This window comes from Limanda limanda, chromosome 12 (genome assembly GCF_963576545.1).
Source record: "Limanda limanda chromosome 12, fLimLim1.1, whole genome shotgun sequence".
Taxonomy (NCBI): Eukaryota; Metazoa; Chordata; class Actinopteri; order Pleuronectiformes; family Pleuronectidae; genus Limanda; species Limanda limanda.
In genome coordinates this window covers 6,612,869-6,637,085 of record NC_083647.1, presented here as the reverse complement: position 1 = coordinate 6,637,085, position 24,217 = coordinate 6,612,869, and the positions used below count along the sequence as shown (strand labels likewise).

At 39.6% G+C, this 24,217-nt stretch overlaps 1 protein-coding gene across 1 annotated transcript in view; it reads left to right on the top strand.

Annotated features, from left to right (window-relative positions):
- alk (ALK receptor tyrosine kinase) overlaps nucleotides 1-24,217 on the top strand; it is a 346,989-nt gene that overhangs the window by 284,496 nt on the left and 38,276 nt on the right. The window contains exons 6-10 of the mRNA XM_061082808.1: nucleotides 2,928-3,059; nucleotides 10,065-10,199; nucleotides 10,945-11,048; nucleotides 14,134-14,306; nucleotides 17,031-17,125. Coding sequence (XP_060938791.1) covers nucleotides 2,928-3,059; nucleotides 10,065-10,199; nucleotides 10,945-11,048; nucleotides 14,134-14,306; nucleotides 17,031-17,125 — 639 coding nt within the window. The remainder of the gene's footprint in view (nucleotides 1-2,927; nucleotides 3,060-10,064; nucleotides 10,200-10,944; nucleotides 11,049-14,133; nucleotides 14,307-17,030; nucleotides 17,126-24,217) is intronic.

Sequence of the window (24,217 nt, the reverse complement as noted above, 5' to 3'; positions counted from 1 at the left end):
AAACAAGCCACTGTCTCACTCTCATTTGAATAAAATGGTATAATCTGCTTTCTTGTGTAAATGTTGCCTGTGAGACAGTACGATCATGTGTGTGAGAATATGCACAGTTCGCTCTTTACTTTGTAAAGCGTCCTGAAAGAGGAATCATAATGTGAAGCAAAGCACTGACGAAAAGGGGCATTCATTACCAAAGTCATCTACTCGGTCTAATATCTTTTCAAATAATTTTAAGTGGATTACTCACAGACATTTTAATGTGGCTCTCTGCAGCCATTAAGACCCTGCTTCAATAGTGCACTGTGGGAGCCCCAGACTAATGTGTATCTGTCCACAAAAAAAAAGCCACCCCCTCTTTCTAATCCATAGAGTTTGGCTGCTAGTTTTACAACTGGGCCTTAAGGTTTATGAGTGAAATTCACTGCAAATCAGGCATAACTATGAAAATGTATCTAGTAGCTGATAGTAAAACAATAAATGATGAACAACTACCATTTGTCAGAGGCAGTTACTACTGTAGTGTAATCACTGGAACCTAGTGCTTTATTTTGTTAATGTAATATATTGCATATTTTCAGAGCAGGTAATGAATTAGATGTTTGCTTTAGTTACAGCTGACAACATATATTTAATTGCATCTATTAAACCCATGGATGTTTTTTCTGTGAAATGGATTATATACGGGCTGATCTCGATTTCTATTTGCTTTGAAATTGCATGAATGAACACCTTAATTTTTCTATAATAGGAGCTTAATTGGGATTAGACATTAGTACATTCATCTTCTGGTTTCGGGTTGTTGCATTCCGGTGTTTGTCTGGAGCCTAATAGCCAAGTCCAATAACAAAAAAATTCAAGATACAGTACTAATCCACCTACTCATTACACAAACGTCTGTCTATTTGTCAGTATGTGGAATGCATATCTCGCAAACCATTCAACCAATCGGCTTCACACTTGGTCTGTGCACTGTAAATGGCTCTGGGAAGTGCAGGGCAGAGTTTGGTGCCATTTGGACACGGTATATGTTCAATATTAATAAAGAATTGAATGAACAGGCGACCAGAGCTCTTTAGCAGTCAGTGAGAGCGGGGCAGCTTGGTAACAGTCATACTACAGACAGAGTTAAACATGTCTTCTTTATTGAATACAAAATCTTCATTGCAGATGCACCAGGTAGGATGAACACAAAGTATTTAACTCTGCACCACAGAGTCTTTATAAAAAGCTCTGCACACAACGTCCAGCACACAAACAATCAAAAGTGACTGTATATTGTAGAACTGTTTGAGGAGGACACACAATTGATAAGGAGTGACTCTGAAGTAGCTCCGGAGCATTAGCAAAGGACAAGAGAACATGAACATTACAACAGGCAGGTTTAGAACGAACATTGCACTGATCAATAGTGTTTGACATTTTGAGTATTCGATCCTTTGTTTGTTTCCTTCTGCTGCATAAAACTACAAGAGTGTTTTGTATTGATTTGGGTTCTGCTGTGAGCCTGTCACCCTAATGCAGTGTTAGTCTGACGCTCAGAAAACAGAAAAAACGGGTCCAAAGTTGTACCATCATGTCACACGGAAAATTATGCAAACTGAAACACAGGAGATAGATTCATTGCAAACATGCAAGGATTAGTGTAGCACCACAGCTCAGCTAACAACATTTGCTTGTCGCTGCATCTCCTGTCATGGACTCCAACGTTATCAGACTTCAGACACCCGAGTTCATTTGAATGGGGGAACAAATCTACATAATACAGATCAAGGACAAACTACAGTAAGCAGAGCCAGTCACTAATGATAAGAATCTTTTTTGTTCTCTGTGGGTGAGGGGATAAACGAGATCCCCATCAGCTGAGAGTTTTTTCCCTCTTTTATTTTCTCTCTGCTGTGATCAGCCTCTGATGGTTAGGGTGAAGGTGTGCAGTCAGTTTTCTCAACCTGGAGATATCATCTCTCTGATTTGCATTGGTATGCAAATGTTCCAGGTTCCAATTGAGTTGTTGAGGGATCAGTGATATCAGTTTGTGCGTCCAAGTATGTGTGTGTCTGTGCATGTATGTGGGTTCCCTCCCCTTCTGCTGCCTACTACAGTATGTAGGTCATTGTTTTGCTGCCTGTGTTCCTTGTCTGATTGATATGTACTGTATTCAAAGCCAGATGCTTATGCAGTCGGGGGCCAAGTTATTTATGATGCTAGAGGGAGTCTGCTGCTGCCGTACCAGGTTTACAGGCAGGGGTTATATTCGCCCTTTGACACTGACTGATGTACTTTCATGTAGTAACTGTATATTTTCTACTGCTCTGTGGCCAACACATACAAGTAGTGGTATTCAATTAACAAACAAAGATTTTTTTCCCTCAGCTTCAGATGTATTATGTTGCTGAGTTATATTTTCAGATTTTGCATGTGGCATGTGTATTGATAGGAGGATTTGAGTGCCTTTTGGACACATACAATATTAATTGGGATTGAATAAACATGCGACCAGTACTCTGTAGCAGTCAGTGTGTGTGTTTGTTTGTGTGTGTGGGGGGGGACCGTGTTTAGCACAACTCACTTCACTCTGCACCATTGACTGTTTATTCAAACCTTTGAACACAACGCCCAGCACACAAACAATAAAAAGTGACAGTATACTGTAGAGCTGTTTGAGGGGGAATCACTAATGACAAGGAATAATTCTGAAGTAGCTCCAGAGCATCAACAAAGGACAAGAGAACAGAGCATTACAAACAGGCAGGTTTACCTCAGACACTGTACAAGTATTTTAAATTCTGACAGCATGGTGAAAACATTTTTGGTTTGTAGTGTTGTGTGCTTTGATGTCTGTGTGAGGAAACATTGAAGATGAATTTTCTTCTTCCTCTTTCTTTCTTCTTTTTCTTCTTTCTCTCCATCTGTTCTTCCTTTCATCTGTCCAGCATCCTCACCTGGCCCAAACATCACCCTGGAGGGTCAGTACAACTGTCACCAGGGACCTGGGATCCCATTGGACAAACTGTGTGACTTCAATACAGATTGTCCACTCGGCGATGACGAAGGCGAACTATGCCGTGAGTACACAATGATACCAGAACACAGCTAACTGTTGATAATAATGTGCGAGAGGAAAGCTCATGTGTTTGCAGTCCTTCCTGCATTCATTAATGGATCAGAATAGATGTGAACACGGTCAGTCGTTGTGAGTCGTCTTTAATGAAGCTGTTACATCATCCCCAACAGAGCAACAACTGAGCATCTGCGTGAGCTGAGGCTCAGGGAAAGGCAGAAAAAAGTAGCGCAGCTACCCTATGCTTGGCTAGCATTTTTTACCCTTGACATATTCCATGGTTGTTGTTTCTACCTCTTTGCACATTTGTTTTCTGCGTTCCTGGAAGCCTTGGAGGAACATTAGCCAAGTATGCTGACATCTTAGGTCCCTGTAGGCCCTGCTGTGTGTGTGTTTGTGTGTGTGTGTGTGTGTGTGTGTGTGTGTGTGTGTGTGTGTGTGTGTGTGTGTGTGTGTGTGTGTGTTTGTGTGTGTGTGTTTGTGATTGTGTGTGTGTATGTGTGTGTGTATGTGTGATAGCAATCATCACATTTTAGTCCTACCTGCATGCATGTATTTTCACATTGTTTTCACACTCACAGTTTAGAGTTCTAGCCCCCTACAACTGCCTTAGTTTGATTTGAGTTTTTTATCCCACATCAAACTGACCAGAATTGATGTGCTTTGCAGACGATGCAGGGCAGCCTCCCATGTGGCTCTTATTAAAGTGATGGCTGCTCCCTTGTGCTTATAGCTTTGCTAACTATGGGAGATGAGAGATAAGAGGGTAACGAGAGGGTGGAAATCCCAGACAGGCACTGTTTCTCTTTCTACTACTGAAAGACTGATCAGGGCTAATTGGCCTGAGAGGCCAACCCAAGGGTATAATCTCAATTTGAATGTAGTAAGTGTGTGTGTGTGGTTGCGTGTGTGTGAGTGTGTGTGTGTCTTGTGTGTGTGAGTGTAGCCAAAATGTTATATTGGAGCATAAATACCATAGGTAAAACACAAAGTAGGCTTTTACACATTATTTCAATTCTGTTCAAGTATGAAACTAGTGTTTACTCCACTAACAAATAGCATGAGAAGTTTAGTCTAAGGCTACATTTATAAGTTTTTGTTTGAAATAGCATCAACTCTGATTTGGATAAGCCTGGCTCCAAACTACTCTGGAGTTTTAGAGCTGCTAAAATGGTAGTTTGGCAACTCTGATGGCCACTTTTTTATTTGAGAACTCCTCGATTGTTGTTTTTTAGTCTGGACAGGCAGAAAGATGTTTTGAAATGATGACACTCACAAATAATTTAAACCAGCCTCCCTTCTTGACCCCACTCTGGAAGAAAACAATCTGCAATAGCCTCTGCTACCAGTGTAGAACCGGTTATGGATAATCAATTACGTGTTAGTGACCCTGTTGTCTATCTTTAACAGCTGTTCTGCAGTTAAGTTCTTTAGTTTACAATGATACAACAGTTAATATGTGTAGGAGAGTGGTGATAAGTTTGCAGGTGTGTTAATATGGACATGGGTTAAAACTGATGCATGGACAGACATGGTTTTAGTTTAAAACACATTTTTTAAATGAAACGTAGTAGTATGGATGTTGCCTATTACATTACACAGACTGATAGGTCTTGTAAGGACCAGCTCACTGCTTTTGAAAATGTTTAAGGTCTGACACTCTTTTCCTCTGCATGTCCACACACGTTTTCTTCTGTCTCCCCTTATAATGCTCAAAGTGAACAGATGCATGAAGGCCAGATGTCATTTTCAGGTTTCAATCTTTCTCTCAATTTGATCTATAAATAGTGATAACCTTTATCTTTCTTTTAAGACAAGGACTGACCACCCATAGTTTGTTCATCAGACCACAATGAGACATTCATGTGTTTTTCGTTCCCTCACACAAAACACTGCTCTGTGCTTTGTATCCATTACATTTTCATCTGCATCATTCGCCACAATTACCCCCCGCTACCCTAATCACATAGTGTTCCCGCTCTGATACCATATTCTCTATGATCTATCCACAAGTTATCCTCATCCGATTTGATCTATTTAAATCCTTCATAAGCCGTGCCAAGGCTCATTAACAGGGAAAAGTAGAGAGCGGCAGGAGGAACAAATTTAGCTCGTGTCAATCACAAAGATTCCTGACATATAAGGGAAATCGAGTCCCTGTGGATCTCCCTTGCTCATCCTTACCCCAGCATGGTTATGCATAAACACATCCTCGGCTCTTTGAGTCACAGTTTCCTCTGGTTGATCTTAGCTGGTCTAAATTCTGCAGACGCCCTACTGCTTTCCAACACTACAGTTTCCCTGCTACTACAGAGAAAGGCTGCCTCGCATCAAAGGTGGATGCAAGTAGGAATTTCAAGTGATTTTTCTTGGAATATTATCTGTGATGGAGAAAATATCACTTTTTATTACACAGTGAGGCCAGTGCTACGATATTTCTCTATACTGGTTATTTAAATTAAATCATGCTACTGTAACTACCCAGTCTACACCACATCTCTTCCTGTTCACCTGGGAATTCTTCTCCGGACAAATCAATTATGGCATCTATAATAATTTCAGCATTACAACACTGATATTGAATTTGACAGAATAATAGTGCTTTATTATATCTTTATGAATTACCTGAACTCTTTACATTGGTAAAGAGGTAAAGAAAATTGCTTCTGGCACATGATAATTTGACGATATTATTACATTAAACCAACAGACATGCTTTTATAGACTGTGTACCCTTCTGAATATATCAGGTGACCGACACTCAACATTCAGAAAGAGTAGGTAACGTTCTTGTCACTTTTCATTAAATAATAATAGATACTGTTATGTCGGCCTTATTCACTCCTAATAAAATACTGTCTTACCAGTTGAAGCATCTTTGGTGACAATACTAGTCGATATGATAATAGCTTGGGATGTAAAAGGCCCTGAGAGTGGCACATCTGCACAGATATGTCTGAGATCACATAATCACAAATTTCTCTTTTCATATCAAGAGCATTTATCTAATATTTGACACTGAGTCTCTGCGTAAGTAGAGCATCTAAGTGAAGCCAACTGGTTTGTGTAATGATGAGAGTGCCTCATAACATCACAAGACACAAAATTCACTTATTACCCAAAATGTCCACAGAGGCCTTAATCTGGTATGAAAAAACATTGCATGAGAAAGAAAAATGTTGTTTTTTTCATATTATATAAAGATAAAAAGTAATTTTGATTTTTTTCTTAAAGTTACTTTTGTGATCTTTATCTTTGATATATGTTAAAAGCCTTTTGAATAATAAAAGATACTTCTAAAACTTGTGCCATTGAGAACAACAGCTTTTACTTTCTTTTGTTCAGAAGGAATACCTGCTTTATGTTCTCTCCCCAGGCCAGATTCCAACCCATTATCTGGATGATGCCCATTCCAAAAAGCACACTGTTATCAGGGCACTTACACATTCGTATTGGTAATGTGCGCTCACAGACACTAGATAAGAGGAACACAAAGCAAATATAAGTTGAAATCTTTCAAACACTGCGAAATGGAGCTCAAAACGCAGAAGTCCTCAGTGTTTTCATAAACTGCCAACAAGTTTTTAAAACTTAAATGAAGTTCAAAAACTCAGAAAATAATAAAAGAGGAATACTTTCACAATAGGGCTATCTATTGTCAATTTACCTATTTGTGCAAGGGGGAAAATATGCCTGTTTTAAATCCATAAAAATTAACCTTAGAGAACACACATCTCTGACTCAGCGCTGCAATAACTGAGTGGCACTTCTAAATAATCCATGTTATTTAATTTATTTATGTGGCAGGAATTTTCACTCCAGTCCTTTCTGCTACGTTGAAGTATTTAAGGACGAAGTTTAAACAATTAAACAGACATGGGGCCTTTTACATGCAATATATACACAACTCTTTTATCTTTAAGTGGAGATAAACTGCAGAGCTTTGAAAGTGGAAAACTCAATCGAAAACTGTGCCTTTGGCAAAAGGATGGCTGTTAAAATAGTTGTGCCACTTGAGCTGTATCTGATTCCTTCTGAGAGTTACTTAAACATTATACAAAGGAAACTTAAGGAGATTTAAGGAGGATTTTTTGCTTAAAACATTTTTCTCTCCATAGTTGAGTGGGCATACATTGACCAAACGCACCCCAGGCCCCTTACCCTAACCTTAACCCTCACAACTAAATGCCCTGAACCTTTTTAAAGCTGCCTCAAACTAAGAAAAAAGACATGTCAGTTTCAAATGATGCAACCATCACTGCTCACTTCCATGCATCCTTTCTGTTAGTACGCTTGTAAAGGATTACAGCCCTGAGGCAGCAGCATAGAGGCGAGGGTCTCTGACAGCAACAAACATCCCAATGGTGGATGAGGTTGTGATAATGTGCCTCTTAAGAAGTATTCAAAAGTCGCTCTGTCATAAATGCAACTTGCTGAGCGATTGAAATTACCTTGAGACATCGCAGCGAGCAAAGAATTCAAAAGATTCACCCCATCAGCAGCATCCCACTCCGCTTACTCGTGGACTCTTTCTGGGTTTGAACAAAGCATTGTCGCACAGTCCTCCATTTTGCTCTACTGTCTCTACTGTCCAACTCACATTGAATTCCTGTCCAATCTCGTCCCAGCTGTTCTGCAGTAACTGTTTGTTCCTTTACCCAGACAAAGTAAGATCATGAGATCAGCAGAATAGCTCAATGCACAGCGAACAGAAGATGGAGTCTTGGCCGGGATATCTGCTGTCTACACCAAAAGCCTCTAGATATTAGCCATTGTCCTCAGTGGCTTATTCTGTGCCAATGGGCTTCGAGATTGGCAATCATATAGAACCCAGACTCTAGTGTCTTACGAACTTGCAAAATCTCTTCTCAAACTTCTTGTTGAAATGTGTCCCATAGTCATCTTGGTTGAACTATTGGCATCACTGTTGCAGGTAGCATTGTTCCATTTCGTCTGATTCATACGTATATAAGCTTTCAGAAGACTGCACAAATACAGATATAAGTTACGCAGAGTCGGGACGAAAAGCTCAGTTTGTTCCATGTATCTAACGTTGAGCATGTATGAGCATCGTCCGTGATCTAAACCAAACTCTAACCAGCACCCTTGAACTAAGTTTTAACCATCAAAAAGCCTCACAACCACAGTAAGACAAGTTCACAAACACACAGTCGCACAAAAGCGTGATTTCCCCCCGCTACACAATCCAAACCCTAATACTTTTTCACATCATTAGTGCTGTACACACACACACTAACTTAACTTACTGTAACCCTAACCCTAAGTCAGTGGCTGAAATGCTTCCCCAGCTCATGCCATTCTTCTGGTGTTGATTGGTTTCACATCACGTACACTCAGACCCTCTTCCACTATTTACATCCACCCCCTCCTTACACAATTTTTTTTCTTTTGATATTTGCTCCTTCTGTTTTTACTGGCCAATCTCCCACTAGATTACAACCAGTGTTAATTTTGGCAGCTATTTTTGATTTAGTCTTAGTCTTAGTCTTTTGACGAAAATGCATATTAGTTTTAGTCTAGTTTTAGTCATTTTTATCCTTCTTAGTTTTAGTCTAGTTTTAGTCGACGAAAACAAATTACATTTTAGTCTAGTTTTAGTCGACGAAAACGAATTACATTTTAGTCTAGTTTTAGTCACATTTAATAGCCACATTAAACTCCTTATCTTCCCTTCTAAGGTCCAGGGACCCCCTGTGTTGTGTCTACAACTGCATACTAGTCTAGCTTGCAGTACTTAGGTTGTCCATTAGATGTCCCTCCTATAGGTCTATAGCAGGGGTCGGCAACCTTTACTATCAAAAGAGCCATTTTGCCCCCTCTTCCCCCAAATAAAATTTGTCTGGAGCCGCAAAACATATTTGATAACAAAGCTGATAAAATTTTATATAAAGTTATACTATACTAATCTGTAGATTATTGCATTTATGAAATTATAGAACAACAATAAAGAAAACTGTTGACATTTTATTTATTTTTACCTGTTACAACAAAGAGAAACACCAAATGCTTATGAAGAGGAGAAGAAAATACACAGGCAAGTGCAGGCCTACTTTGAAATAAATTAAACGCAGAACTATGTAGGGTTATTTGAGTCATCCCCATATTTGTGGGAAATGTATGAAATAAGAAGTACCCTATTTTGAAATAAATAAAAACATATAGCTGCAGCCTATATATTTTAGTTGGCGTTGGCGAAATGTGAAAACAAAAAGTGAAAGCAGATCAGACCGGAGGAGGAAACTGAAGCTCGGTAGAAACCAACTGCAGCTTCTGCTCTGATCCAGAAGCTGCGGCGCTGATCTCAGAGCAGCTGAGACCAGAGAAACTCTGTGTTTTCACTGTTTCCAGTGATAGGAAGCAGGTGAGTCAGTGACCGGCCTGCTTCACATGAACGAGCTCTGATCTCACTGTCTCTCTGAGCGAGGGCGCGGGGCCAGGGGGCGGAGCCTCGGGACCGGAGCGCTATGGGAGCACACACACAAACACGCACACACACACAGACACACACACTCGCCGCTCCGGGTACTTCATGACGGCCTGATACGATTATGTTTTTAAAAATTGTTGTGACTTAGTCAACCGCCAACATTTTCGTTTCGTCTCGTCTCGTTAACGAAAATTAAAATAGATTTCGTCATGGTTTTTATTTTCAAAGATCCATTTCGTTACGTCTTCGTCTCGTCTTAGTCATGGGAAAAGGGGCGTTAACGAATATTTTTCGTTATCGTTATCGTCAACGAAATTAACACTGATTACAACTCTAGTTTTAACCTCTGAGCCATTAGTATTCACCCCCTGCAACCTCTCTCCTCTCGACCTTTTCGCCTTCACTGTCACTCAACTCCTTGAAGCCCACTCCCCAACCCACCCCTGTCCTTTTCCTATTTGGCAGTTTGACTGTCAGTGTTCACTCCATTCTCACATGACCTCCTTACCTTATCGTCTCGTCCCGTCCTCCCTTGATATATTCTCTCTCCTGTCTCTCTAGGCCACTTTCTCAATGGCAGCTACTGCTCTTTTGAAGACAGCGAGTGCAGCTGGCAGCCGGTAATGGGCCGTGGTCTCTCCTGGAGAAGAGTCCAGTCTCCAGCCAAGGCTACCAAGCAGAGCTGCCCGTCATCAGGTGGCCCATGCACGTCTCCTACAGTTCTAAACATTGTACTGATCAAACAGAGAAATGGCCTTTTTGCAGTGTCTCAGTGTTATCGCCTTGTTAAAAGTGACTTAAAAGCTTTTTTATACAGTAAATTAAGACTAAGGCATGTTAAACCAATATCTTGCACATTTTTTTTTAATGTGGGATGATTTACACCACCTCTGATGTGTCAGACGTGTTATTTTTTAGAGTTGCTACAAACAGAATTCCACTGGGTATAAAAGCTCCAGCACATAAAGTCTAAGTCACACAACTTCAGTTCATCTTCAGTGCAGTGACTCAAATTTGTAAAGTCTTGCTTTGCTGGGGCTTTTTTTTGTTCTCAGCTATTTACATAAATATCAGCGGTGGTGTGGGGAAACTACCAATTGTAATTTCATACTATATTTAGTGATTATATATATGTTTTTATAACTATAGTTCTATAAAAGTCCTCTAAAAAGACCTAACTTTGGACATTCACTGTTTTGCCTTAAACTGTCACTCTGTGAAACTGTGCTTTTACTTCAGTCTTAGTAGGCTTGATTAAGCTGTGAATATAAGAGCCCAGGAAGAAATATGCCAAACAGTCACACTCACTAATGGTCATGTCGCAAACCAAAACTTCAACGTGTATTGTTTGTAACACTTAATTTATTCCTTCATTCCAACTTTCATGCACAGATTAAGGTAAAATAATCGTGTTTTATTTCTGTGTGTTTGTCTGTTAAAGGTGCTACATTCATTGTGGAGGGAGGCCAGTCCAAAGGCCAACGTGGCTCGGCAGTACTGAGGAGCCCTCTCTTCCCACCTCCTCTCAGAAACTCCCCGTGCACGGTGAGCAGAGTAGAGTGTGTTCCTGTATTCTTCATATCATACATGCCAATACAGACTCCAAAAACTCCAGCTGTGAGTGCATGACTCACAGGTGGAGTCGGTCAAATAACTTTGAAATCTAGTCAGAGTTACAAGTTACAATTAAATAATGCAACTTTTGCATCTCAAAAAAAAGGAAACCCTCACAATTTTGGAATTCAAATATTATTTTGCCTCTTCAAACATTTTAAAGTTAAATTGTTTTGTACTGTGTGTAATCTAAAAGAAAAATGTCAGAAGTCTAATAATGTCTCAAATCACAACACACATTTTTTCAAATGTTATCTGGGCTGATTATAGTGATGTATTTTGTAATCTGATTATGTTATCCAGATCGAATGTTATCCATTACTGACCAGCATGTCTATATTTTCACACAGAAGTAAAAAATCAGGTTTTTCATTTTGAGCTGATGATTAGACAAAAATAATAGTCAACAACATCAGCTTCAGTCAACTCTTGGATATCTTAAAAACATGTCATACCTACAGTATTCAGTTAAAGCTCCAGTTAATTACACCCCCTACATCTACATAAAAGTAAATACTTAAAAGTTTTGTTATGAAAATGTTCTCCTCATAGCTTAAAAATATCTTAAATGTAACTCTACAACTTCTTTCTTCATTTTGAGATTTATGAAAATGCCTGTATGTGCTCTTTTTAGATTGGCAATTATTTAATGCATTGTTAAAGGGGAAGTTTGTAGAAAAATGAAAAATCATTCATTATCTTCTCACCACAATGGCAATATGAATGTCGGGGCTTGCGGACACTTGGAAGATACCACATGAGCAGAATGGAGGCATGCTTTTTTTTTTCTGTTGGCTGTTTGCTGAAACACTGTTTACCCCTCAAACTCCAAAAGTGTTTTGTGGATGCAAACACTTCAGCCAACCCTCCATCGCCATTGTGGTGAGAAGATAATGAGTGCATTTCAATATTTTCGTGAACTATCCCTTTAAGGTGGAAAAACTCCGCACTGACAGCTTATTTATTTAAAATATGGCTTGTAATCTTATAAAAAAGGCTAATGTTAACTTATTGAAAAACTGTAATTTTCTCAGAAGGGCACTTAAGTATTTATATTGCCAAAGACTTAACTTCACTTTTAGAAAGAAAACTATTTGAGATTTAGGTATAACAAATAGAATATAATAATTCTGGAAAATGCTGGTGTTAAAGCTCATTAATAGCGGGACTTGCTGAGGTGTGAACTCCTCCAAACTAAATAAGGAGCAGGACATTTATAGTACTGTAATATATCATGATAACAAACACAGAGTGCTCCGATAATCACCAGAAGAGAAACAATCTTTCACACTCATTTCAGTTATTGTTATTGTTGTAGAAGGAGAAGGCAATTAGAAATTTGATATGTTAATTATCTTCAGTAAGAGATCAAATTGTACCAAGAAATAGATAGATAGATAGATAGATAGATAGATAGATAGATAGATAGATAGATAGATAGATAGATAGATAGATAGATAGATAGATAGATAGATAGATAGATAGATAGATAGATAGATAGATAGATAGATAGATAGATAGATAGATAGATAGATAGATAGATAGATAGATATATAGATAGATAGATAGATAGATACTTAATTCACCTCAGGGGAAATTTAGGATGGGTTAGTAGGTTAACAGTATGCCAACTGCACGTCTGGAGATATCCTCACAGACACTGGAGTTGACCTTGTCAATCACTGCTCACATCTTCTCATCTATTTGCAATAATATAAAAATTCATACATTATTCAGATCATGATTCTTTCAGAGCAGATCTCTAGGTGAAGAGGTTATGTCCGTGATGATGCAGTTGCATCTAGCACTTAGAGTAACATTTGTGATTTTAATATTGCTCAGTACAGCGACCTTTGGCCCTTTACTTGTTTACTTTGCAACTTTAAAAGTGAGGCAAGGAGCAATGTAGATTTATTGTGAGAGAGACAGACATGAGGGATGGAGATAGGAGAATACTGGGAAGGTCTAGAGGTCAGAAAACAAGATAATAAGACAGACTTAGGGGATGCCTGCAAGGAAACTTTCCACAAGGAAGAAAAAGGAGAACTCTGAAAATAAAAGAATCAAAATGAAAAGGCGTTTGTTGCTGCCTCTCAGGTGTGAATTACAGGCGACTTTTGTGGACAGCGGTAAAAGGAGTTCCCAGCACCGTGGCACGCAGCCAAAGATTAGCCATGATTCCAGATTACCACTCTAAATCCCTCTCTCTACACTGAACTGATGCTGTTCAATCTAGCCTGGCTGCTCTTGGAAAACTACATTGAGGATATTAGTTTTGGGTATTAGCTACAGACCACATTCACTTTCATGACGTGCCCAGTGCTGTACACTGCCTGTAATCTCGATATTTAAACGGTCACCATGTGGTTTCGCAGTTTGACGATAAGCACGACAACCTGCTTTTCACAAGCACAGAGGAAGCACTCTGCATAAATGTGGTGAATTCAGCTGCCTGGATGGTGTCGTCGCCACGTGCACTTCTATCAGGCTTAAGCCAGAATCTGTTCCGCTTAAATGGTGAAGCCAGAATTATGTTCTTGGCTCCAATGAAATGCTGTAGAGGGACATGGTCAAACTCCATGCTTGTAAGCAAGCTTTAGATTCAGATTTCCTTTACTGTTTAATTCTAGCTATGGTCTGTGTTGTTTAATTATAAGCATGTTTACACCCACCATATCCCTCCTGGAAATAGGGAAATGTGATTTGTACAAAGCTGTGCATTAGCATACAGAGAAAAACAGCCCAAAAATCACAATCCCAGTTGAATTCTGTTGATCTTAGAAAAATGAGATCTGACCAAATGCTGTCACGGATTATATTTCATGCAGTTTTAAGTGTTTACCTGGGCTGGTTTTCTTTGAATCTAAAATCTAAAATATTCAAGTTGTCGTGGAATTTTATATTCAGACATTAGGCGACTCAAAAATCTGCACTTCAACTTTGCGGTTACCTATTCTGCTTTCTAAATCGTATTTAACTTGTGTTGTTAATTTGTAACTCCAAATCGAATCAACAGGTGCGGTTCTGGCTATGTTCCGGAGGCTCACAGAAGGGGTCGCTGTCTCTGTGGATCATGGAGAACAGTACAGGTCCTGAGGAACAGCGCAGACTGTGGCAGTCAGCAAGTGAACCTAAATCTGAAAGGGGCTGGAAACTCATCATACTTCCTCTTTATGGGCTGACGGATTGGTACGATAAACGTGCACCTGTGTCACCATATAAGAGACAGTTTTGATAATATCAATACTTTTGTGTTCAGACCATCCGAAAACATCAAGCTAGTTCTAGTCTCATCCTAATTAGAGGGACACTCAGATAGTGCACACCTCCAGCAAGGGAAACGCTCTATCTCGCAATTAAACAATTTTTTTTTGGGATCTGCCTAATTATCCAGATTTGCTCCAAAATGTAATACCTTTTTACTTGGGCCATTCCCAACCCCTCCAGAAAGTTTCAGTGAAATCGGTTCAATAGTTTTTGAGTTATTCTGCTGAGGGACAAACAAACATGTGGCAATGAAAACATAACATCCTTAGCGGAGGTATAACAAACCTCTGACGCACTCCCACTAATGGTTAAGTGCTCCCACAGCAAAGAAGCCTTAAGAAACAGAAACAAGGCGTCTTCTTCCCTTTTTTTCCACATCTCATAAATGCAGATTTTCAACATTTACATTCAATTTCCTGGGAAACATTTCCTCTCAACTCAACAAAATTAATGAATCCCATCGGGACTAGTCCCCTAGTCTTAGCATGGACCTGCCATGTCTACGGCTGTACAAAATATTCTCCTTTCTTTTCATTCCACCAAGAGTGGAAATCAATACACAAGGCTCTACCCACCCTACTTGCCTTCCAATTAGGTATGGCCCTGCTTTCCACTCAAAAAAGAGAGAGATTAAAGCAAAATAGCATTAGCAGGAAAAAAGAGAAACATCAGACAAGGCATTTCATCTCTGTTTGCTTGACTGGGGGTTTCTTTGCCATTCAAGCTTGGATAAGCCTGCTCCCCTGAGAGTGATTAATTTTTGATTCCTGGGTTATGTAGTCAGCTGTGCTTGTGCTCTTAATTAGAATGTCATGTCCGTAACCACTAGGTGAACCTGCCAGTCTTTGCTCAGTGACCTTTGTAGAGCTTAAATGGAATCAGAAACACAGCTTTAAATACAGGACAGGTAGCGTGTGTTGACTCTGCCTGAGTGTTTCTGGTTTGAGACCCTCTGAGGTGACGGCAAGAATTAAGAAACAATGGGACCCATCACGTTAAGGCAACAATTGTCTTGAAATTCATCATAGGTTACTGTCAGTTACAGCCGCACTCGCTTATTGTGAGCCACACTGTCTTAAAGCTAGAAATATTCAAACAGAATCATGAGATAGTGATACAACTCTGCAACTACAAAACCATTTACACTGTAGTGAAAATGTCTTCACTCCAGAGTGTAAGATGCACTTATTCCCTTTCTTGACTGAGAGTTAGAAGAGATGATCGATACCACTTTTGTGTCTGTGCCCTAAAGATAAAGCTGGAGCAGGCAGCTGGTTCAGTTAGCTTGGCTTGGCGCAAAGATGGAGAAAAGGGTAAACTGATAAACAGGCTGAAAATCTGCCTACTGTAGGACACTGTTTATATTTTGTTCACTATTGAGTGGAAGATGGAAGGCTGCAGGTACAGGCATGTCTGTGCGGCGTCAGCAGTATTGTGGGCGTTGTACCGGACCGCTTTGGTGAGGAAGTTTCTAAGCAACAAGGCAGAGCTTCTGAGTCGATCTCTGTTTCAAACCACACCAATGATCACAAGCATTGGGAAGTGGCAGAAAGAACAACATCAACGAGGAGCTCAGATATCTGGAGGGAGCTCATGGTAGAACTTCTGCTCAATGTCGAGAGACAGTTGAGTTGGCATCTCTTCAGGATGCCTCCTGGGCTCCTTCCCTTTGAAGCTTACTGGGCACAACCGACCGGGAAGAGGCCCTGGGGTATATCCAGAACTAGCAGAAGGCACGACATATCTCATCTTGCCTGTGAACGCCTCAGGATCCACCAGGAAAAGCTAGAAAATGTGGTCTGTGAGAGGAACATTTGGGATTCCCTCCATGGCCAGCTGCCTGCACGACAATGGATGGATTTTGTTGAAGTAATTAACTTGTGCTGCCTGCCATCAACTGGGCTTCAATACAAGGAAACTCTTTAAGCTGAGCTAAGTTAGGTCGTGAAGTCATTCGCTGGCTTGTCATTAATATTTAATATAGATATTTATTAGACAGGTATCAATCTTTTCATCTCTAATAAATCCAGGCCAAAAATTAAAGAAGCATGTCTTCGAAAACATCAAACTATTACTTTTAAGACTTTTAGAAGTAAAACTCATTTTACTCAAATTATCACATTTATTGTATATGGAGCTTGTCTAATATTGACAACCACTCAGAGCTTTGTACATTACAAGTCACATTCACCCATTCACAAACACATTCCATATTTAGCTCTTCTTTATCTGCTGCTCAGCCATCAGGGGCAATTTGGGGTTCAGTGTCTTGCCAAAGGACACTTTAAAATTTAGTCTGCAGCTTCTGAAGATTAAACCATTGATCTGATTAGTGGACCCCCCTTACCTCCAGAGACTCAACCCCACCTCATACTGTGGTTGTTTGCCTAAATGATTGTGTCTAAACGTATCTTGCCTGGAACCAGAAATAGTTTTCATTCCTATCTCAAACTGCACTTTTTTGTCTACACTAAAAGCTCTTGACACTCCAGACAAAGCTGTGACACCACCTACAGCTTCCAAAGCCCCACCTCAGTGACATTTTTCTTAAAGCAGGATTAAGTCTTCCTCAAATAATTTCAGTCAGATGCTATCAAAACCCTTCACAGGTTGTAAGGTAGTTACGGCATCTCTGTCCCTTGACAGGTTCTGGCTGCAGTTCGGCACAGAGGATGGACCTGGACCCGGCTCAGCTGTCTCTCTTGACAACATCTCTTTCAGTATGGACTGCTTCCTGGCATGTGAGTATTATGATATTCTTCTCTCACTCATTACATTTAATTTTTTAGCTAACGCTTTTATCCAAAGCGACTTACAATAAGGGCATTCAACCCCGAGGGTACAAACCAAGAACAAGAATCAAGAAAGTACAAATTCTTCAAAAATAAAGCAAAACTACAAAATGCTATAAGTAAGTGCCATTTAAGTGCTACACTCCTACTTCATCAGACCTATAGGTTGAATTGATGGAACTGACTGATTGCTGGGTAGATTGACCATGACCAGCACAATGTGGAAGAAAATTACTATACTAAATACATTAAAAAGTCTAAGCATTTCTATGGACCTCTGAGAAACACTCAAAGTGACCCACAGAAACTAAATTAGTAATCAGTACAGGTCTGACTCACGCTTCATGTTTTACAGACATAATATGAGATTCAGAGGTAGTTTACAGATACCTCTTTTGATTTATTCATCAGGTGCCTTTCCAAGATATATTCATGGTATATTTATAGGCTGATATACATTTTCCAACTTAATCAACTCATCTTTGTCAAAACTATTGAAATACATTAGTTGTTACCTATACCTCTACGTCTCCATTTACAACTGGCATTTGGATGTGTTTTTTATATTCAAAGTGTAGGTAGATTTGTTGATCATTTTTCCTACGTCTATACTGAGTTCTATTCTCACTCATGTTTCATCACTGTTTATTTACACCTGTACTTTCATGAGGTCGTGAGGTTAATCTGAACTAAATTTAATCCCCAATAACACATTTTAATGTCAAGTGTAAATGGAATATTTAAAATCATCAAATGTTTGAAAATGAATTGACCAAACTTAGTGAAAATGATATGTATCATAATGTTTTTTTGCTGCGGCCTCATTTAGAATGTTTGTGACCTGAAATCTCCGAACAGTTCAAATAGGATTGATAAGGTTTTATGTTCTCATTTTGCTCTGCAGGCTCATAAATGTCAGACCTAGCGTCACCTTTCCAGATATTTTTGTGCTACCATTGAAATGGTTTATCAGTATAAAAACAAGTGTAAGCTGGCAACCAAGTCTGCAATCGGAAATGAAAGGTTAGGAGTTCAATGCCTCCCCAATCTCTGCATACGTGGAAGAACCTGTTTGAACACTGACGGAAATAACAATGTCTATACCTGAATATAGCTCATTCAATTATTTGATGCTTTGTTATTCTGGATTATAAAAGATCCTGTGAAGTTTTCATGCCTTAATGCAGGCATCAGCCAAGGCCGGGGTCATATTATTTTTGAGTTGTCTGTCCGTCTATATACATATATACAAAGTCTAAGTATGTCTGTCCATCCCTTTTCCATGAACACAATAATTCAGTAACTTCTTCATATTTGGCACAAATGCCCAATTGTATTCAATGATGAACTGATTTGATTTTGGTGGTCAAAGGTTATTCCTATTACTCATTATTTTCTGCTAAAACACACCCTGACCATTATTTAGCACTTTAACATAGAACAGCGGAGAACAAACACAAAATGGTACTTGTTTGATCTGGTGTTTTATCTCAAGGGACAATGTTTTGGTTTTGTATTGGTGACTTTTACAAATACAAACTTTGATTTAGAAATCGTGGGATTATCTGAGCAGTTCGCACTACATGAGCAGCTGTCTTGCAATTGGGAATCTTTAATACATTGTGAGTTCATTACAACAGGGGTTCATACACTACAGGATCTTTCACCTGGAGAAACCCCCAACTAGTGTGTCGGGTCTCCCAATTCCCTTTGTATTCGTGAATCTGAATTATCCTCTTCTGTGACATCCTACTCACGAATCGATACATCAAGCTGGCAGAGAAGTGTAACTAAAATATTTATCTTAAAAAAAATAACAGTTGACAATTACTGTACACAAAAGTATACACTTTCTTTATTTTTTGGGGCTCAAACTTAGCCTAACCCTACTGTTAATTAATTTCTTTAGTATTTTGCATTAAAAGCAATATGCAAAAGTCAAAAGAGTGCCCCTCATCAGTACATGTACCTTCCCCATCTTCACCCCGAGTTTTTGGCAATTTGCATAGAACTCTTGTGAGATGTCTTGTGCTGGTGAGCCTCTGTAATCACAACTTGGAACAGTTAACACAGCCAATTTAGGGCTTTAGTTGGTGAGTAGAAAGTGGGGCTAAAAATCGTGTTGCTTGAATTAGTTCTAACAGCTTTTGAAGCACATTGTTAACTGTTAGTTAAAGTAAAATGCAGTCAGGTAGCACATGCTATTTAGCTGAATCAATGAAATGATTTGATTATTTGATGTTGTCTTGACAACCTGTATCAAAAGTGGCTGATTGGGTGAGGGATTCTTTATTTAAACATTCAGCACTAAAACTGTGTTTCATGTCCTCTGGAGCAGGAGCACTGCTACGGCAGCTCTGAAGGATCATCTCTCCGTGCTTCTCTCACTTTCCAGCAAGTTGTTAATCTAGGCAATGTATCCATTTCCTCCAACCACCCTCGACACAGCATTTTATCGCCCATCAATCAGACCAGGTGATGGGAGTTTCTGAAGCTCAGCAAAATGCGTCGTTTCCAGGAGTGATTATTGTGAGTGATTAGTGTGATGGATCCCTGATCATTATGACACAGCCCTGTTATATGTTTTGGTAGGAAAACATACTGCAAACACATTATGCAGAGGTTCAGCCATCCGTGGCCTTCCCTCTCTTTTTTAGACTTTAGTGTGAATTATAGTTTGGCAAGCATGCTGATGCATCCATTGCCCTTCAGGTCTGAGACCTATCTGTCAGATTTATCGTTTTATCTTCCCCAGCATCATTAAATTGCTCAATTGGATTAGACAGCACAGGAAGTTCATCCTTTTCTCTCTGTCACGTACCATCACTTCTTCCAGGTTTGTCTGCTGCAGGGAACACAGTAGAGAACATCTTGAAATTGCAGCTCACCTGATGAGAGTAAAGTTTGCAGCAACTATTGTCCATGAAAAAATTGCTGCTATGCAAGCTCCTGACTGTGATGCATAAAAAAAGGATTCATGTGACTAGCATGTTATGGCTTTTATTGATAGCCTACTTAAACATAAAGCCAAATGTAAGGCATCTTGAGCTGAAGATGCAAAGAGGCATTTTTTCATGGACAATAGCTGCTGCATTTATGTAAACAAAAAATTTCAAAGACCTACTCCAGTATTTGTATAACCAACCAAACAAATTCAACAGGTAAAAAAGAAAAGAGAAACCACACCCTTACCCAGAGACTGACTAAACAATTTCAAACACTGGCTAAATGTTAACTTTGGTTAGAGGTCATACTCTGTTTGCAATAGTGTATTCTAATGTTACTTATTTTCAGTGTTTTATTTATTTACTCTGTTGGTTAGGTTTAGGTCATTAAGTCACTTGCTCGGGGTTTAAACTACAATTTTAAATATAGTACATACAAAATACATAAATTGGAGGTGAATGGACCAAACCCAGGGAGGCTTATTTTTACCTTCTCCTTTATTAGCATTTTCTCTTTTCTTTGGTCCATATAGGCAACACAATTACTGAGATAGTTGCAGGGAAAGAAATCTTATTTGGAGTTTAGCCAAACAAACGCAGCAGAAACACTTGGTAAGACTGTTAAAAGCCAACAGGATCGATCTTTCGATTGTCAGAGAAAATGGAAAGTACATATCTAATGCATATTAATTAGATTGACTCATTGTGTCCTCTTCCTGGATCACAGCCACGACCATCGTTCACTTCTTCACACACTCTACGATAACAGCTGTAGCAGCTGCTCTGGGTCCTTGACATTACTGCAGAGTTAGTGCAACACTTTTAAAACCAATAATCATGGTGAAAACACAGATTTGAATTGAAAAAATTTGAAGTGTATTACTGAAGGCAAATGAAAACAGCCTCTTCAAACTGTGTTATCCAAAACAACCATGCACAAAGCTCCTGTCAGTTTTTATATTATAGTTTTGTGCTGTGAGTGTTTCGGCTTGGCTCTCTATGTGATAGTTGTCATGGAAGCTTGTGTAATACAAGTAAGAAATATTGAAATGTATTCATTTCATTAATTGTGATTTGAGCGTATGGGTGTTGGACCTGTAAGTACAGATGCTTTACAAATCCTCAGTGTATTCTCCATGATGACATATTAGGCTCCTTTTTATTCAAATGGAGTTATAACCCAAGTTCATCAGCCCCCTTGTTCTCTTATATCTTCAGCATCAACTGGAAGGAAAATCAAAGCTTCAAATAGGTTTAAGTTCACATATTATGTACTAAGAAGTACGACCTGTTTTCTTGGATGTTAAACAGATTATGTACATTATGTTGCCATCATCGAAGTCAAAGTCAACTTTACTGTAAATTCCGCCATACAATACATCCTCTAGAGGGCAGTGCAGAGATGAGAGTGTTTTGACAGTGGAGGAGGTTGTGATAATGTAGCTCTTAAGACAGAGGCAAAGGCTCCGTTGTAAACAGTGGTCGTCTTGCTCAAACTATTGGGGACACTGCCCACCCACAATCTCCAGTGGGACTGCTCCATTCCATCTGCCTGTCTGCATAGGATTCAGTTGAAGTACATAAATACGTACGAAATGAAAGCAGATTACGAATAAAAAGCTCCGTTCATTTCCGTGTATAACGATGAGCATAAATGAGCCTTAAGACTTACTGTCAACATGAAACCTCTGCAGTGTGGACATTTCTCAGAGCTATTACAACGTCGAGATATTTTGGGCTCGTGGCTGGGTGGTAACGAGGTGCCCCCACTGTCACTGGCCTCTGATGGGCTTCAGGTAGCTTATGGCGCCCTGCTAATGAACAGTGACAGCCACGCCGGCTGTTGCCCTGCCCTCTGGTTCACGCTGCTCTGTGGTGGACCTGCTGAGTTGTCCTCTCGCTGCAGCAGCATACCAATGCTGTCTGCTCCAGCTCTGTCTGTTCCATTGCCCTGCTGTAGCATGTTCCACCATGGTCTGAATAACAATGCAGTGAGCCATATTAGTGACTTTGTTGAAGATATGTGAAAAGTTGCTGAGTTGTGTACACATACCACAATGTAGTGCGGAGTGCTTCTATAGGGCAAGGAATACTGCAGTCACTCACAATCTCTATCTATATCAAAGCTTCCAAGCAGCGGAGACTTAGATGATCATATTAATTTGAGGATTATAGGGCTGTGGAATGAGCTATTGATTTTTGGGGGGCAGATTTTATGTAAGCATTGCAAAGTTCTTTTTAGGCTTTGAAACCAAAAAGTTTTTGTCAAGAAAACCGGTGAAGGTTATCAGACTCCATGTAAGCCTTAGGTGAAAAATGCTGAATTTTGTTCAAGCACCCATTTACTGATATATTAACTATTACCCAGAGGACCATCATGGCTGAAATTTCAACATAAACACCAAAAAATAAGTTGTTTGCAGAATTAAGTCTAGGATGAAGGCTGGCTGACTCATAAGTGAGGAGTTTTTTTCTGACCAAACAGAGCACTGCCAAATTGTAGCTTTGCAACCATTCAGCTGCTGAGGGAGCCCCCTGCCAAATAGTAGTAAATGGTGAGGTTTCAGCCCGAGGTGACAGCGGAGCCTGCATGGAGGCAGTTTCTTTTGTAGTAAATTGATTATAGAGATCAAGATGAAAAGTCTTGTTTTTGTCCCCTGATACTGCCAGAGTGACGAAAAGGCAGACATCATTTGTTTTCACCAAGGAGGAACAAGACTCAATGTGGGCAACTCATCAACGTCAATGTCACAATAAGAGAACTTGTATTTAAATTTTTGCCTGAAATTCAGCCCAACTTTTTGTAAGGTCATGGAAACAGCAGTTGTTCATCAATGGGTTGTTAGTGATTGCAACTTTTTACTCAGGAACAGTTTAGACTTAGAAGAGCCAAGCAAGTGAATGGAAATATGCTCATGGAACCTTTAAATTGTACTTTGCTGCTGTTTGCCATCCAGGGCTGCCCTATGGAGAATATTAGGACGCTACAGATTAAACAAAGTTCAAAGGCTAGTCTGCAACTTATCTTGCGTGAACTATGTAATAGTTCATATTCCATATACATGACAAAAAGGTGTCTATTATGCACATATCATTTACAATGCATTGTTTTATTGCCTCACGTACCTACACAGAGCACATTAAACGTTTTTAATGGAACAGAGCTAGAGGACATTATTGGTTTTGATAGACTGAAGCATTGTGGCAGTCTGACTGAAACAGCACAATCCTCTTTATTGTTCTAAAGCTGACTATGCAATCCTGGCTCCTTTGTGGAATGTATTGCATCTACCTTTCGTAGTAGAAATAATAAATCAGAGACAGAACTGGTAGAAAAAGCAGAAGGTCAAGATCTGAAACCATGCCCTTCTTTTGTGTCTCCCACCAATACATGATGGCAGCATCATTAGCTCTGCAAACCCCAGTAAACCATATCTGACGTCTCAGTTACACTGGTCTTCCATTTCCACAGCATCCAACAAGGATAGCAGCCGAGCCACTGGGGACTTCTTCCTGCAGAACATAGCATCAAAGAAATGAGTCGTGAACAGAACTCTTAAAAGAAACAAGACCTTTCCTTGGAACATAAAGTCATAGACGCATTTATAGCAGCCAACCATAACATTTTTGGGCATCCTGTCTCTTAAAATAAGAAGGTTATACCACACGATGGAAGGAAGCAGTACATGATCTTAAATGCCATCAGTTAACTACGATGAAGTATTTTATCCTTGGGAGCTTTGTAAAAAGGATTTGTCATTTCAGCACTTTCTCAGGTAAATACAGAAGTAGTATTTTGTTATGTTCAGTTGGCACGTCATTGTGCCTGTACCCTCTGCAGTCCCTGATCAGACGTGGCAGCAGATTCGTGTAACACCACTCAGGTCAGCCTTTAACAGCAGTGATTGCACATCGAGGATCTAATCAAACGAAGTCATTCTGCTCAGTGATTCAGTCGAGGGGAACATGGGGACTCCTGTTTCTTCACCTCTACTAAAAATAGAGAATGGATACAGGTGACTGTTTTATTACAGGTCAGCATTCAACCAAGATAGCAGTTTAAATGAGTCGCCCCTGCTTCTTATTGGGGAAAAAA